We start from the raw sequence: 13875 nt of genomic DNA on the forward strand, positions 1-13875 counted from the left end.
AGTAATGGCTGTTGAAACTTCAGGTTTGCAATCACAGGAATAAACTCTATTTTAAATTTATTAAAAAATAAAACAATTATTTTAAATTGTAAACTGTTTTACTGTATTTTTAATCAAATAAATACAGCTTTGGTGAGCATAAGAGACATTAAAAAAAAAAAAAATTTCATCTTACCAACCTCATTCTTCTGAACATGTTAATATATTTTTCTTTATCATAATCATGCCAACCTTCTTGCTTCCTCCTTTTTAATCTCTTAAATGCTTCTTCTCTCCTTTGGCCTCTGACATTAAGTGCATAAGTGCAGTTCCAAGGCCGGGGCTCGCCAGCATATCCTTCTGCAGGTTGTGTCTCATCACTAATAATAATAATAATGTCATACAGGATTACAACAGGCTTCTCAAAGGTAATCATGAAGAAGTGCTGCATAGAAACCATTCACCAACTCAACCAGGATCTGCAGTCCTTGAGTCCAAACTGCTGAGACAAGTAAGTGTGTGAGATTGATTGGTAATTGACAGAAATTACATTTAGTTGATGCACAATCTCTTACTGAGATTGCTGTTTATTGCTTGTTATTGTGTATTCCTGTCCATTTTGCCTTTGCAGTTTCTCCTGTCATCTTGTAGGCTAATCCCAGTGCTTTCCCAAACTAATTCTGTTTCTGTGCCATTTTCTCTTTTCTTCCCTGATGTGTTCATTGGTTAAGATGTTGAGCAAGGGGGGATGGTGGACAGGAAAGGAAAATCCTGCAGCCTCTATAGATTCATACAAAACACACTAACATTATTGCTAAACCAGTTTTATCAGACATATTCAGCATACAATATAAGTTATTGAAATAAAGAAGCTTATCTATCTATGTGGTTAATGATCAATGTATTTTTAAGTAGAGTAAAAAATACTATTTTTCATGTACAGAGACAGATGTAGCATGTACATGAACTGACTGAAAAGTTTCATAAAGCCTTCAATATCTTTTTCTAAACGACTCCAGTCATTGTTGGTCACTGTCAATATGCTTTAGGAAACTTTGATGCTATTTTCTCCTAGTAGAAGCGTACGAGCTCATAGGATTTGTGAACATTTGAATTAATTTCCATAATCCTGCTGTGATGCTCCTAGAGTACTGATCTGAATGAACTCGCCTGCTGAAGCTGCTTTTAAACGCGCTATATGATGTCGCCTATTGGTGAGCGTATGAACTGCAGACTTCAGCAGTTACGGAGGGGGCTAAAAACTGCCGTCTCTGTCAGGCTGCTTGCAGTGACTCGCATAGGGGTAGAGGAGTGCTTCAAAGACAGGACACTTGTTTCTTAGAAAAAAAGAGGGGAGAGAAAAAATATAGATATGGCGAATAAAGCACCAGAGCCCCTTCCTTTGCACCTGGCGGAACTCACTGCTTCCCAGTTTCTCGACATCTGGAATAAATTCGATGCTGACGGTGAGTGCAACGTCCCGGGACGAAAAGCGTTCTTAGTCTAGTCCTACATAGGAGGCTATTACTTATCCAAAGTGATTTTTGTATTACATTTGATTTATGTCTTCAGTGAATTAAACTTGAATTTACATTAAATACATTCTGTATTTTTAATGAAAAATTACAATAGCAAAGTTTAATTTTAATTAAAAAAATATCTAAGCAATAACCTAATATACTATGTAAAATATGTTTATAGAAGAGTCACTCTGTTCCAACACTTCATATGGTGATAGAGAAGTAGCCTACTGTATCTGCTGTATTCTTGTCAAAAATTTAACTTTTAAAGAGAGGCATTAAATATTATTATTATTATTATTATTATTATTATTATTATTATACTCGTATACTCGCCTGTTTTGAGTGATAAACTCAAGCATTTACGACATGATTTCTTTGCGGTACCGCACATACACCTATGTTTTTATTTTTTATGTTGGTTTCCTCAATTCATTGAGTTACACGTTTAAAAATGTGAGCAGCTAAGCTGTTGCCTCGTTCGCTTTTTATAATCTTGTTGGTTTTTTTTTTCATAAAGTCTCTTTTTGAATATTATGGACAGTCGTAGTTTGGGATTGTTTTGAAAGGTGAGGATTCTTATTTGCAGAATTCCGTTTCATATTTTGCGTGCAGAAAAAGTAAGGCGTCTGCTCGTTTTGAACTGGTTGTTTTGATTTCTTTGCGGTACCGCACATACACCTGTGTTTTTATTTTTTATGTTGGTTTCCTCAGTTCATTGAGTTACACGTTTAAAAATGTGAGCAGCTAAGCTGTTGCCTCGTTCGCTTTTTATAATCTTGTTGGGTTTTTTTTTTCATAAAGTCTCTTTTTGAATATTATGGACAGTCGTAGTTTGGGATTGTTTTGAAAGGTGAGGATTCTTATTTGCAGAATTCCGTTTCATATTTTGCGTGCAGAAAAAGTAAGGCGTCTGCTCGTTTTGAACTGGTTGTTTGTTTTGCGGGATCTGGCAACAGTGATCTAGCGGGACGCTAACGCACGTGGAATCCTCAGGCGATGTGCAATGCAGTTTTACGCACAAGCGTAGGCCTATTCTTGAATTATTCAAGGAAATTGAAAAAGCGCCAGTGGGATGATTGCCTGCTATCGCCCTGTTAACTTCTTTCAGCGTTAGGCACGCCTTTTCTCAGCTCAGTAAATTTAACCTCACAGGCATTGTTGGCATTATTGATTTCGCCCTGGAATGGAATCTTTCCTTGCAATTGATTTATGTGTCAGCGTTTGAGAGACTATGAAGATGAAACGTTATGGGCATGGGTTTGAGAGCCGGTCCTGCTAGAAAACAAAAAATTGTGTAAACCAGCCTAAAATGGTTTGCTGTTCTCAGTTGGTTTAAGCTGGTCTTAAATAGTTTTAGCTGGCCTCCCACTTTGGTCTTCCTTTGGTCAAGATGGTCTCCCAGGTTTCAGATGGATTAACTGGTCTCCCAACCTGACCTCCTGAATGCATGACTTGGCTAAGTGGCCAGCAAACCATCTTAGGCTGGTTTAGGCTAGTTTGGAAATGAGATATATGGGAATGCCATATGTCCATCAAAAGTTGTTACAGACTACCAAAGCTAGTTTTCTGGTCTTAGCTGGTTTAAGATGGTCTTTCTGCCTGATCAGCTAAAGAAAGTGTCCAGAATTCTATAAAACCAGCAAACAGATCAGCCTGGCAAGGGTGGGAGACCCGGCCACTAAGACAACCAAATGATCTTAGGTTAGTTTTTAGCCTAAGATTGAAAACATTGAAACATCGGCATTAGTTATTCTTTAACAACCATTATCAATATTAATAAAGGTTCAAATTAACTAGATAATTAAAAAAAAGAGCTGTGTATAAGATGCAATATTTTTCGCTGTATAAACCAGGCGTTGTTCTTTGTAGCTCATTGATTTATCTATAATCTGCATTTTGTCCTTCAGCAGTTTAAATCAACAAGACAAGAACTAGTATTAGATCCTCATTTCATTAATATAGGGAGACTGATTGTCAAGTTGCATCAGAGAATGTGAGTTGAGCCGCATCTGCGTGTCTTGGATGTTCAGTTTAAACTCATAATTGAATAAATTAACTTAAGTTCTTCTTTTTTCTAGGAAATGGCTGCATTGAAGGGAAGGAACTGGAACATTTCATTCGTGAGCTCGAGCTAGCAAGGAAAAGTGCGGTGAGTCATGTACAGTATTGTGTATGTTCGTTAATTATGTTAAAAACATCAGCTGCAGCTGTACTTGATAAGTGGTGATCTGAATGTCACACAAGAACTACAGAACGAGACGTCTAGTTTAATCTAGCTTAATGCACATGCCATCTGAGCGGATACCATCTGGCTGCTATTTTCTAATGTCAATGCAATTTCTGGTTTTAAATATTTTTTATACATAAAGTGACACTTCTGTTGAACTAGCTATTTGAAAACAAATTGTTTTTATTTGTGCTGTTTTTCATGTCAGACATGTTTGGTTGGTTTTCAGGATCCTTCAAATGTCTCATTCAAAGACAGGATGAAAGAGTTTATGCAAAAATTCGATGAGAACGGTGATGGGAAGATTGAGATGTCAGAGGTAAATTTCACCCCTTTTCACTGCTGGACTACAGCCATAGCAATGGTTTGAAGCTCTGGAGAGAGAACATTCTGCAGAACCACTCTTTGAGATTCATGGAACACCAGGAAGAAATAGAAAGAGGACAATGAGGGCAGATTAGGGCTTGAAGGAGAGGGCAGAAGGTGGCATCTATCGAGGAGATGATGGAATGATGAAGGGCGGGGGGGATGGTGGGGACGTCCATCATGATGACGGCACGAAAGAATGGATAAAGTGATTTATGCTGGAAGAAAACCTAACTAATCCAGTCATAGAGGCCACATGAACATATGAACTCATTCCTTGCTCTAACTAATTGACGTCGGCCTGCTTTGGTTATGAAGCTATTTCCTTTTTTTGGCTGGTATGTTGTTTTTGAATGTTGTTGGTGGTGGTACATTTCTTTCCCTTGACTTGTTTTATAAGTCCTATATGGCTTAGTAGAGGTAAAATGGTTTTGAAAAGATGAAAGGAGCCTTTCCACGCAGCAGATTAAAGCTTACTTAGTTGGAGATCATGCAGTTAATGCAGAAGGGAGGTGGTTATATACAAATCATCTGCATCGCGCAAATCTCACTGTATTAGAAATTGTAAATGACTATGAAGAAAATCCTCCTGGTTGTGGTTCATAGAATAACTCACCAGAGTTTGGATGTTCACTGTTTTTCAATCACACTTCAGACAATTTTCCTGTTTTCAGTCTAGTACAAAATCTCAAACATGCTGCTTTATCTTGAAAGCTGGCAGGATGTCAGCAGCTCATTCAGACCACTTTTTCAAGGCTTGTATGGGTCAATGATCTGTTCTTCTGTGTGCAGTGTGTGAATCTAAGCTGGAACCGCAGATTAGCCATGTTGGGATTGTCATATCTGTCATCTTCTGCTTTCCAGCTTTTTAGGGTTTTCTGCTTGACTTTGTCAGAAATATAGAACTTATCTTTAAAAGTAGGTTTTTCATTCTTACCGGTATGAACAACAATCATTTGATTTTAGTATCTGTTAGCAGAGGAACAGAAATCAACAGAATAGAGATGTTTACTTTTTACAGGAAGCAAATTCATTGTACTTAATAGCTGTAAATACACAAACTAAATAAATCAAAGATAGTAGTAGATAGGTAAAGACATTTGTAATGGTACAACAAATTTCTGTTTTCACTACATTTCACTACTATTCACTTCAAAATCTTTTTCAGCACAAATGTTTTTTGAGCATTAAATCAGCATAGATGATTTCTGAAGGATCATGTGACACTGGAGACTGGAGTAATGGCTGCTGAAAATTCAGCTTTGCCATCACATGAATAAATTACATTTAAAAATATATGAAAACCACAAAGTTATTTTAAACTGTAATAATACTTCCCAATATTACAGTTTTTACTGTATTTTTGATGCAGCCTTGGTAAGCATAAGAGACTTCTTCCCAAAACATAAAAAAAATCTGACTGTACTTAAGAATCTGTAGTCAATCCAGTGTTAGGGTTAATGTTGACTATGGATGCATTTATGCATTCTGTTGAACTTGAATGTCTATTTTTATGATCTATAAATGTTTCAGATATAAAATAAGCATTTAATGATCATGAAACTATATTTGTCCTATATGTTGTAATACTATACACATCCTATACACTATACACTCATCGAACAAAACATCAGATCGATTGTAATGCTTAAAAAGTACTTTTTGCTACATAGACAGAAGGTGATCCTCCAGGCACAGGTTTGTGTGTCAGAGCACTCAGAGGTGGAACTTGACGTAGACAGATGGTTTCAGAGCTTTTCCGACTTTTCGCTTTGGTACAATTTAGTGTCCCTTCAGCAGTTCAGCGGAAAAGATAACCAAGAGCATGAAATGGTCTCTCATCCCTGTCCAGCCCTTGCAGACACTCTCTTCTTAAGCCAGGCAGATAGGCTTTATACACAGGCATCAACTCAGACAACAGCACTTGGTCGATTGTGTAGCAAAAAGGGATGCTTTGGATAAGCGCTTTGTGCTCCACTGTGCGGCTGTCCATGGTGCTGAAATCCTTTTCAGTGGAATTATAGAATGAGTCTAAATGTAGTGGTTACGAAAAGAAAATATATTTAGTTTTCAGCATATTTAATGTTTATATTATTCATATATTTAATTCACTTTATATTATATAATATATCTATATAAAATGTAACATTTAATATTTATTATAAGATGGATAGATAGATAAATATTTAATTAAATGAGAAGTACCACTTTTTTTTTTTTAACAGTATTTTTACAACATTGATGTTGACAATAATTCTTTTTGTCTTTATCTTTTTCAGCTGGCCCAGATCCTGCCCACAGAGGAGAATTTTCTATTATGCTTCAGACAGTTTATGGGATCCAGTGCAGAGTTTATGGCAGTATGTAACAGTGATTATTTTTTTGCCGTATCTTATTTGAATTGATATCGACTGTCAACTCTCTGTGCATATCAGTAATTTGACTGACATGATTAATAACAATTATTAATGTCTTATTGTAAAAATGAAATATTTTTCAGTAGCTGAGGTGCTTTTGTGTGCATCTGAGTGAAAGAAAGACAGAGAGAGAGCTAGAAAACTCTATTTGCAGTAGGTTATCCATTATGAATGGCCTGCAATACATAAAGGAACACAGCGTGTATATGTGTGAGTAACTGGGTTAATGGAGGATCATTTGTACAACATGGTGATTTTGTAAATAATACAAAACATGTTCATTCTTAGTTGTAGAAGAGTTGTAGAAGACATGATGAAGGCGTTTTGCTAGCATTACAGAGGACAACACACACATATGCAATACAATAATGCACACAATAACACACATCCTAGTAAATCATGGCAGGTTTTTCTTCACTTTAGATCAGCTCGCCAGTAATCCCAGTGTAATTCCAAATACCAAATTCACTGGTTTAATCAAGATGACAATCACATACAAATCAGAACAATTTGGATTGAAACCCTGTCCGTTTCACCTTTGCAGGGGAGAGGATCTGTACATATATACGTGTGGGAATTGTGGAGGTGTCTTAATACTATTGTTTCATTTTTCAGGCATGGAGAAAATATGATACTGACCGTAGCGGATACATTGAAGCCAATGAACTGAAGGTATAACTCGATAGGTCACACAGAACTTCCTATAGCTATTATAGATCCATTACTAAATAAAATAATTTCTTTTCCCCAGGGCTTTCTCTCAGATCTGCTGAAGAAAGCAAACAGACATTATGATGACAAGAAACTGAATGAATATACACAGACCATAGTGAGTAGACACACACAATTCACACACAAACACACACATACACAGCCACTCTTTAATTTGTGCTTTTTTTCTGCAGCTTAAAATGTTTGACCTGAATGGTGATGGGAAACTGGGATTGGCTGAGATGGCTAGGTGAGAAGGCCTCTGAGTGAGTTGAAGTGAATGCGTATTAATACAATATTTTATAAAATGTTATATTTTGTGTCTTCAGACTGCTTCCTGTGCAGGAGAATTTTCTGCTTAAGTTTCAGGTAAGATCAAGCAGTGTTAGATTCAATTCAACTTTATTACCATAGTGCAGAGTACAAGTAAAGTATTCCTGCAGCTCAGAACAGCAGAGAGCAAGAATAAGATCATGGGTTTGATGCAGGGAATGTATGAACTGATTACATATGTCATTCCCAGGGAATGCAAAGTTTTTTTTTGTTTGATTAGTTATGTAAATGTAAGCTAATGAAAAACAAGAGTGCAAATACTAATATTACAAATTGACCAGTGAGGAACAAATGCCAGTACACTCACTGTAGATCACTGTAGCATGTGCTTTAGAATAATACTGTGTAAAACAGAGTTCACCTTTATTTTTTTAGCGCTTTATACAAAAGAGATTTTTTCTCTAAACAGGAAAGTATCAGAGTCAATGATGCACACTTCTAAAATGAGGCAAATTGGTTGGTTCAGTTTAGTTCAATAACTGTGAAAAGCTCATTCATTATGAAACAATTTCAATTCAGCTGTAAGCAACTCTTGTCTTTATTCAGTTTAATGTTGATTCAGTTCAGTTCAATAATAGAGTCGATGCTGCAAAATTCATGAATTATGAACAAATTGAAGTCAGCTATAAAGCAGAAACCAATAGTGTCATTCAGTTCAATTCAGTTTAAGTTTTGAAAACGGTGATATACTGGAAGCTGGCAATTGTTTGCAGTTACAGTAGAATCGCAGTAGCTTAAAGTCAGGGCTGGAAAAAAATAGATTAGATTTGCAATATGGCAATAGTATTTTTAGAGCAGCAGATCAAATGCATGTTTTGTGCTGAAGAATGTGTATTTGGGTACATAGGTTTATTTGTGTGTGTGTGTGTGTGTGTGTGTTTGTACTGTATGTGTGTTTATAGGTTTTGTCTGTGTCTGAACTTGACGGCAGATTGATAACTGATTTCTGCCACAGAGCATGGGTTGATAGGGATTACTTCAATCCTACTATAGTTACGATAATCTCCATAGATTATTCTTGAACCTGGAGATGTACTGATCTGACCCAGTCTCCCCACATTCACTGGGTGCTCTCTCTCTCTTTATTTTTCTCCGTCTCTCTTTTTTCCCTCATCAAAACAACAGAAAATAGATTAAGACTGGAAGAACTGGTCTATGTTCTGTTTAGTCTCATAGCATTATCAGGGTCAAAATATGGTGACCAAGATGTCCTTTCCATTTCAGTGATGAAAAAGATTTTATATATTCAATAGCCAGACATTTTACTAAAATATGTTTTGCTATATTTGTTAAGTATGCAATTATAAAAATATTATCTCAATATTAAATTAAAATATGAAAATGCTCACTAAAAATTGTAAACTGATATAATACATAGAATAAAAAGCAATGCTTTTGAGATATGAATAGAATATTATTACTGTCATTACTGGAATTCTGTATTACACAAAGCCATTTTCTAAATTACTTTTATATGCAACATTTGGCGTGAATGCATCACATTATTATATTATATTGGCATGTTTACAAATGGTATGCATGTTTTTATTTATTTTTACAGTAGCAATGATGCTATATGTTGCTGCACTGTTTTGTTGTAATCCAAAGGATTAGAAGGACTATTTTCCAGTTATGAATATTTAAACGCTCAAAATAAAATCTGAAGTCAAATTAATATTACACTATAACCCCTCGATAGACACTGTATTTTGCACACACATGCACAGAGCAAAAACTAATGTCTCTTTTTCATCATCAGAATTTCAAACTATCTGCTGAAGAATTTGAAGCAATCTTCACCTATTATGATAAGGTCGGATAATGGGTATATTTCCTAAGTTTGTGTCCTTGTACATTTGTTTTGTGTTGTGGGTTAGTTATCCACACATGACCATATACACAAAAAACAACACTTTAGCACTGCTATACACAACCAGAAATTCACTATCATGGTATCCTCTCAGATCCCATGTGTACATTATGGAGACGTCTTTTTCTTGTCAGTTTTCATCTGCAAGATTTATTTTTCCAAAAGTGTTATGTCAGATGTTAAATAGACTCTTAGAAAATGTCTTTGTAATAGGTTTATGATTTAGGATGTAATATGTAAAACTGCTTCTTTTTTCCCTCAACAGGATGGAAATGGTTACATTGATGAACATGAACTGGATGCACTGCTGAGAGACCTCTACCAAAAACATAAAATGGTAACTTGATGTTAGTTGGGAATTAAAGTGGTCATATGATGCAATTTAAATTTTTCCTTTCTCTTTGGAGTGTTACAAGCTCTTGGTGCATAAAGAAGATCTGTAAAGTTGCAAAGACTAAAGTCTCAAATCCAAAGAGATATTCTTTATAAAAATTAAGAGTCAGCCACGCCTACCTAAAACGGCTCGTTCTAACACGCCCCCACATGTCTACTTAAGATGGCTCAAGATGGTGGCGCGTTCACACGCTGCGGCTTCTCTCTCTCCCGACAGAAAGGTGTTTCATGTTTTTTGTCTTGTGAGTCGCAGTGTTTTTGTATGTATTCGTATCACAAATACAGACATGGTTTTATGTTTACGCGACGTGATGCGATGCAACGCGTAAAAACACAGTATAAGTCATTATAATCCATAATTATGTCCCCACTGGATGCAACGAATGCCTCGTTTATAATGGGTTTTCATGTTTTTGAATCATCGCTCCGGCCTGACAGGGCATCATCACAGTATGGTAGGGGCGTAACATTTCCGTCACGCGCTTGAGGTATTCAGCCAATCACAACGCACTGGATAGCTGGCCAATCACAGCACACCTCGCTTTTTCAGACCGATGAGCTTTGTAAAAATCGACGCGTTTCAGAAAGGCGGGGCATAGAGGAGAAACAATAATGTACAGTATGTGGAAAATAATGTTTTTTTTTTTAACCTTAAACCGCATAAACACATTTCATTACACCAAATACACCAAATAATGTTCTTTTTAGCAACATCATATGACCCCTTTAAGCATTCTGTTAAGTATTTTAATTGAAATTGTGGCACAAGAGCTGCATATACAGTATATACTATGGAAAAGTGCATTTACATACAATTTAATACTGCACAGTTGAAAAAATGTCACAGAAGCTACAATTGCAGAAATAATGGTATGAAATTGTTTTAAATATAAAATTATGATGAATATAGATACTTAAAAATTATATTTGGAGTTGGTAAGATTTTTTTAGAAAAAAATTAATACTTAAGATGAAGGTTTTTATTTCAAATAAATGCTGTTCTTTTCATCAACTTTCTGTACATCAAAAAGTTTCCTCAAAAATATTAAGCAGCACAACTGCTTTCAACATTCAATTATAAATGTTTCTTGAGCACCAAATCAACATTTTAGAAAGATTTCTAAAGGATCATGTGACACTGAAGACTGGAATAATGGCTGCTGAAAATTCAGCATAAGAGACATCTTTCAAAAACTTAAATACTGAATAATACATTTAAAATGATATACTTATATACATAATCCTGCACTAATTCTGCATTTCAGCAATGAATATGGGTAGTCTGAATACATACAACACTTCTATGTGTTCTATGTTCTTTAGGTTGTTGACCCTCAAAACCTGTCTAGCTCAAAGAAGAGCATCATGGTGTTGTCTGACGGAGGAAAGCTGTTCCGCACAGAGCTGGAGATTGTGTTATGCAAGGATCCGTCAGTGTGAACTCTGAGCTCTTAGCTCTCACTTCCTTCACCCACCCCAATCTAGCCAAAGCAGGTGCATGTGGTGGCTCTGTTCCACCTCTTATCCTGTCAAAGTTAATCAGCATCCACAACGTACTCCTCTCTCCGTGGCATGCCTTTCCCAAAGATATGGCTTCTCGATGTGTGCATCTCTTGCTCGTCTTTTTTATGTCAAAAACATGACATTGTGGTATAATAATGGATATATGGTCTTATTCTCCTGCTTGTACCAAATCTTCAATTCAGTTTGTTACTTTTATGTATGCAGCCTGCTCTCTCTCCATTCCTCTCTTTCTCTCTATCTTTCCAATCTCTCCCATATCTCCTTTTTTGTTCCTAGCAAGACTGTACACTCTTCTGTTTTGCCAACACTGCTAAAAGAATAATTGAAATAAAGATCAGATAATACATTTACCTTCTAAACCATACGGTTTTTCTGCTTTAAAGGATCTGTCTAGCCTTTTCTTTAAATAAAGGACCATTTCCATATTTTCAGGTTATATTTTGCAAGATACCATTAATGCTCCTAATTTAATTATGGCTGTAACTGTTTTGGAAGCAGATAATGGTAATAACGGGCACCTATTATCGTTGTTCGGATGTGCCATCTTCTCAGGCGCACTGTGATCTCATTTTCCATTTAGATAAATCCAGACACGGCTAACTTATCTTCACGGGCCTGCAAGAAAAGGCTCGCATCTTCAAGCCAAAGCGAGCGCCGTAGCACAATGAAGTGTTTAGAGCTTATCTTTTTCATTTTCATAGTAGGAATGTTCTTTGTGCTTCATTAATCTCTGATATACAGGATCGAACAGGTAAAGGATTGTGGTGATGCAGACAGTTTTCTTGGCTTCAGTTGCTCAGTTTCACCCTGAATATCTTCCACAAAATGTTTATGCTTGTCCTGTTTGGATCACATGCATTTTGTTACATATTTTGAGAGGAGAGGGCAAACCATGGAAACCTTCCTGCAGTTTATCAACCCAGTTAACAGGGAACTTTGGCTAATGTTCTGGCAAGGTTATTCCACTAACATTAATTCAACCTTCGTTCAGAATGATCTGATATTTGATATCTTAGTAATGTTTTCAAAACAGGTAGCAAACAAAAACGTTATTTATACATTGTTCATGGAATGTTTTTTTTCCCCGTAAATATTTTAGTTAAATATTCATCTAAAATCATTTAAATATTAGCTACTAATTCTTTCACAATGTTCAGAGAAGATTCAAAAGCAACGTTCTCATAAAATTAGCACAATTTTTTTTTTAAATAGAATATTACCTTAATTATTTAAAAAACATTTAATAAACAAATTCATAACTTAACGGGAACGTTCTTAAGAACAAGTGTGTTAGTCGTGAATCCACCTATTAAATAGATGCGGAAACTAAAAGATGATGTTTTTATTTTTTTCAAACAGCTGATGTAATATCGTTTCATGATTTTTGTTTTGTGACAGTTGTGATAGTTGCTCTGCCACTTATTGACTAGCTGTGCTACAAGACCTTGCGCAGTCTGGGAAGGCCATCAATTAAATATCAGCACTCTCATATATTTTTTAACAAGAGTGTTTAAAATAAGATGTAGCTCTGTATGGCCCAGCTCACAAAAAACAGCATGTGCACTTTAGACGCCTCTCGAGCACTCCAGAGAGGTAAAGCACTCAGGACTGAAGCAGCAAGAGATCTGTGGAAACTGATGGAAACAGACTGGAAGGCTCAAGATAGACCTCTAGTGGCTGATACCAAAACACCAGCATTACTGCTTTTCACACTGGTGTGAAGGCATGATTATGTCATGATGGTTTCCATGCTGTTTTTCAACTCAAACGATCCATAATTTACTTTTGGATATCTAAACTTATAAATGTGGTTTATACTACATATATTGCTGCTAGATGCACACCCTATGAGTCATTGAATGGGTTGTACTCTATGAATTATAGCTTGGATTCCCAATCTAGGCATCACATTTGTAATCATTGAAAATGCCTATGACAAGGCCTATAGCTCAGTAATTTGACCAGTCTTGTCCACACGTACACGGGTATTTTTATAAACGGAGTTTTTCCTTCTTCCGTTTTTAAAAAAAATCTCCGTCCACATGAAAACGCAAACGCATGCTATGAATCACTGTCAAGAGCATGCCAAACCAACAGGTGGCGATATAATCTCAACCGTAAAGCCATGTTGGCCAATCAGAAGCCTGAAAGAGTCTCCAGTAGGCGGAGATAACAGCGCAGGCTCCGACGTCACCAGCCAAGAATTCCGGTTTCGCTGTCTACACGATAACACTGCAACCGGAGTTTTTGAAAATCTTCACCCTGGCAGGCGTTTTCAAAAATGTTCGGTTTCAGTGAACTGGTGCTGCGTTTGCGTGTGGACGAATGGCCTAACCGCGTAGAAAAAGCTGCGGTTAAAAAATAACCGCGTTCGTGTGGACAGGGCCTTACAAGCTTTCACAAGTTAATTGGCTGAAAAATTAATATCTATTCTTCTCATAGCACCCTTTGAACACAATCTTAAGGGGGTCATATGATGCGATTTCAATTTTTCCTTTCTCTTTGGAGTGTTACAAGCTCTTGGTGCATAAA

The 13875-nt window shown here is 36.3% G+C and overlaps 1 protein-coding gene across 1 annotated transcript; it reads left to right on the forward strand.

Moving 5' to 3' along the window:
* Positions 1–1261: 1261 nt before the first annotated feature.
* Positions 1262–11674, forward strand: calb2b (calbindin 2b). Its single transcript, XM_016490866.1, has 11 exons — positions 1262–1445; positions 3581–3651; positions 3959–4048; positions 6375–6455; positions 7128–7184; positions 7264–7341; positions 7418–7473; positions 7553–7592; positions 9316–9369; positions 9692–9763; positions 11143–11674. Exons 1-11 carry the CDS (start codon positions 1352–1354, stop codon positions 11257–11259), a joined length of 810 nt encoding a protein of 269 aa, XP_016346352.1. The 5' UTR covers positions 1262–1351; the 3' UTR covers positions 11260–11674.
* Positions 11675–13875: the final 2201 nt, after the last annotated feature.

This window comes from Sinocyclocheilus anshuiensis, unplaced genomic scaffold, assembly GCF_001515605.1.
Source record: "Sinocyclocheilus anshuiensis isolate Anshui unplaced genomic scaffold, SAMN03320099.WGS_v1.1 scaffold426, whole genome shotgun sequence".
Classification (NCBI taxonomy): Eukaryota; Metazoa; Chordata; class Actinopteri; order Cypriniformes; family Cyprinidae; genus Sinocyclocheilus; species Sinocyclocheilus anshuiensis.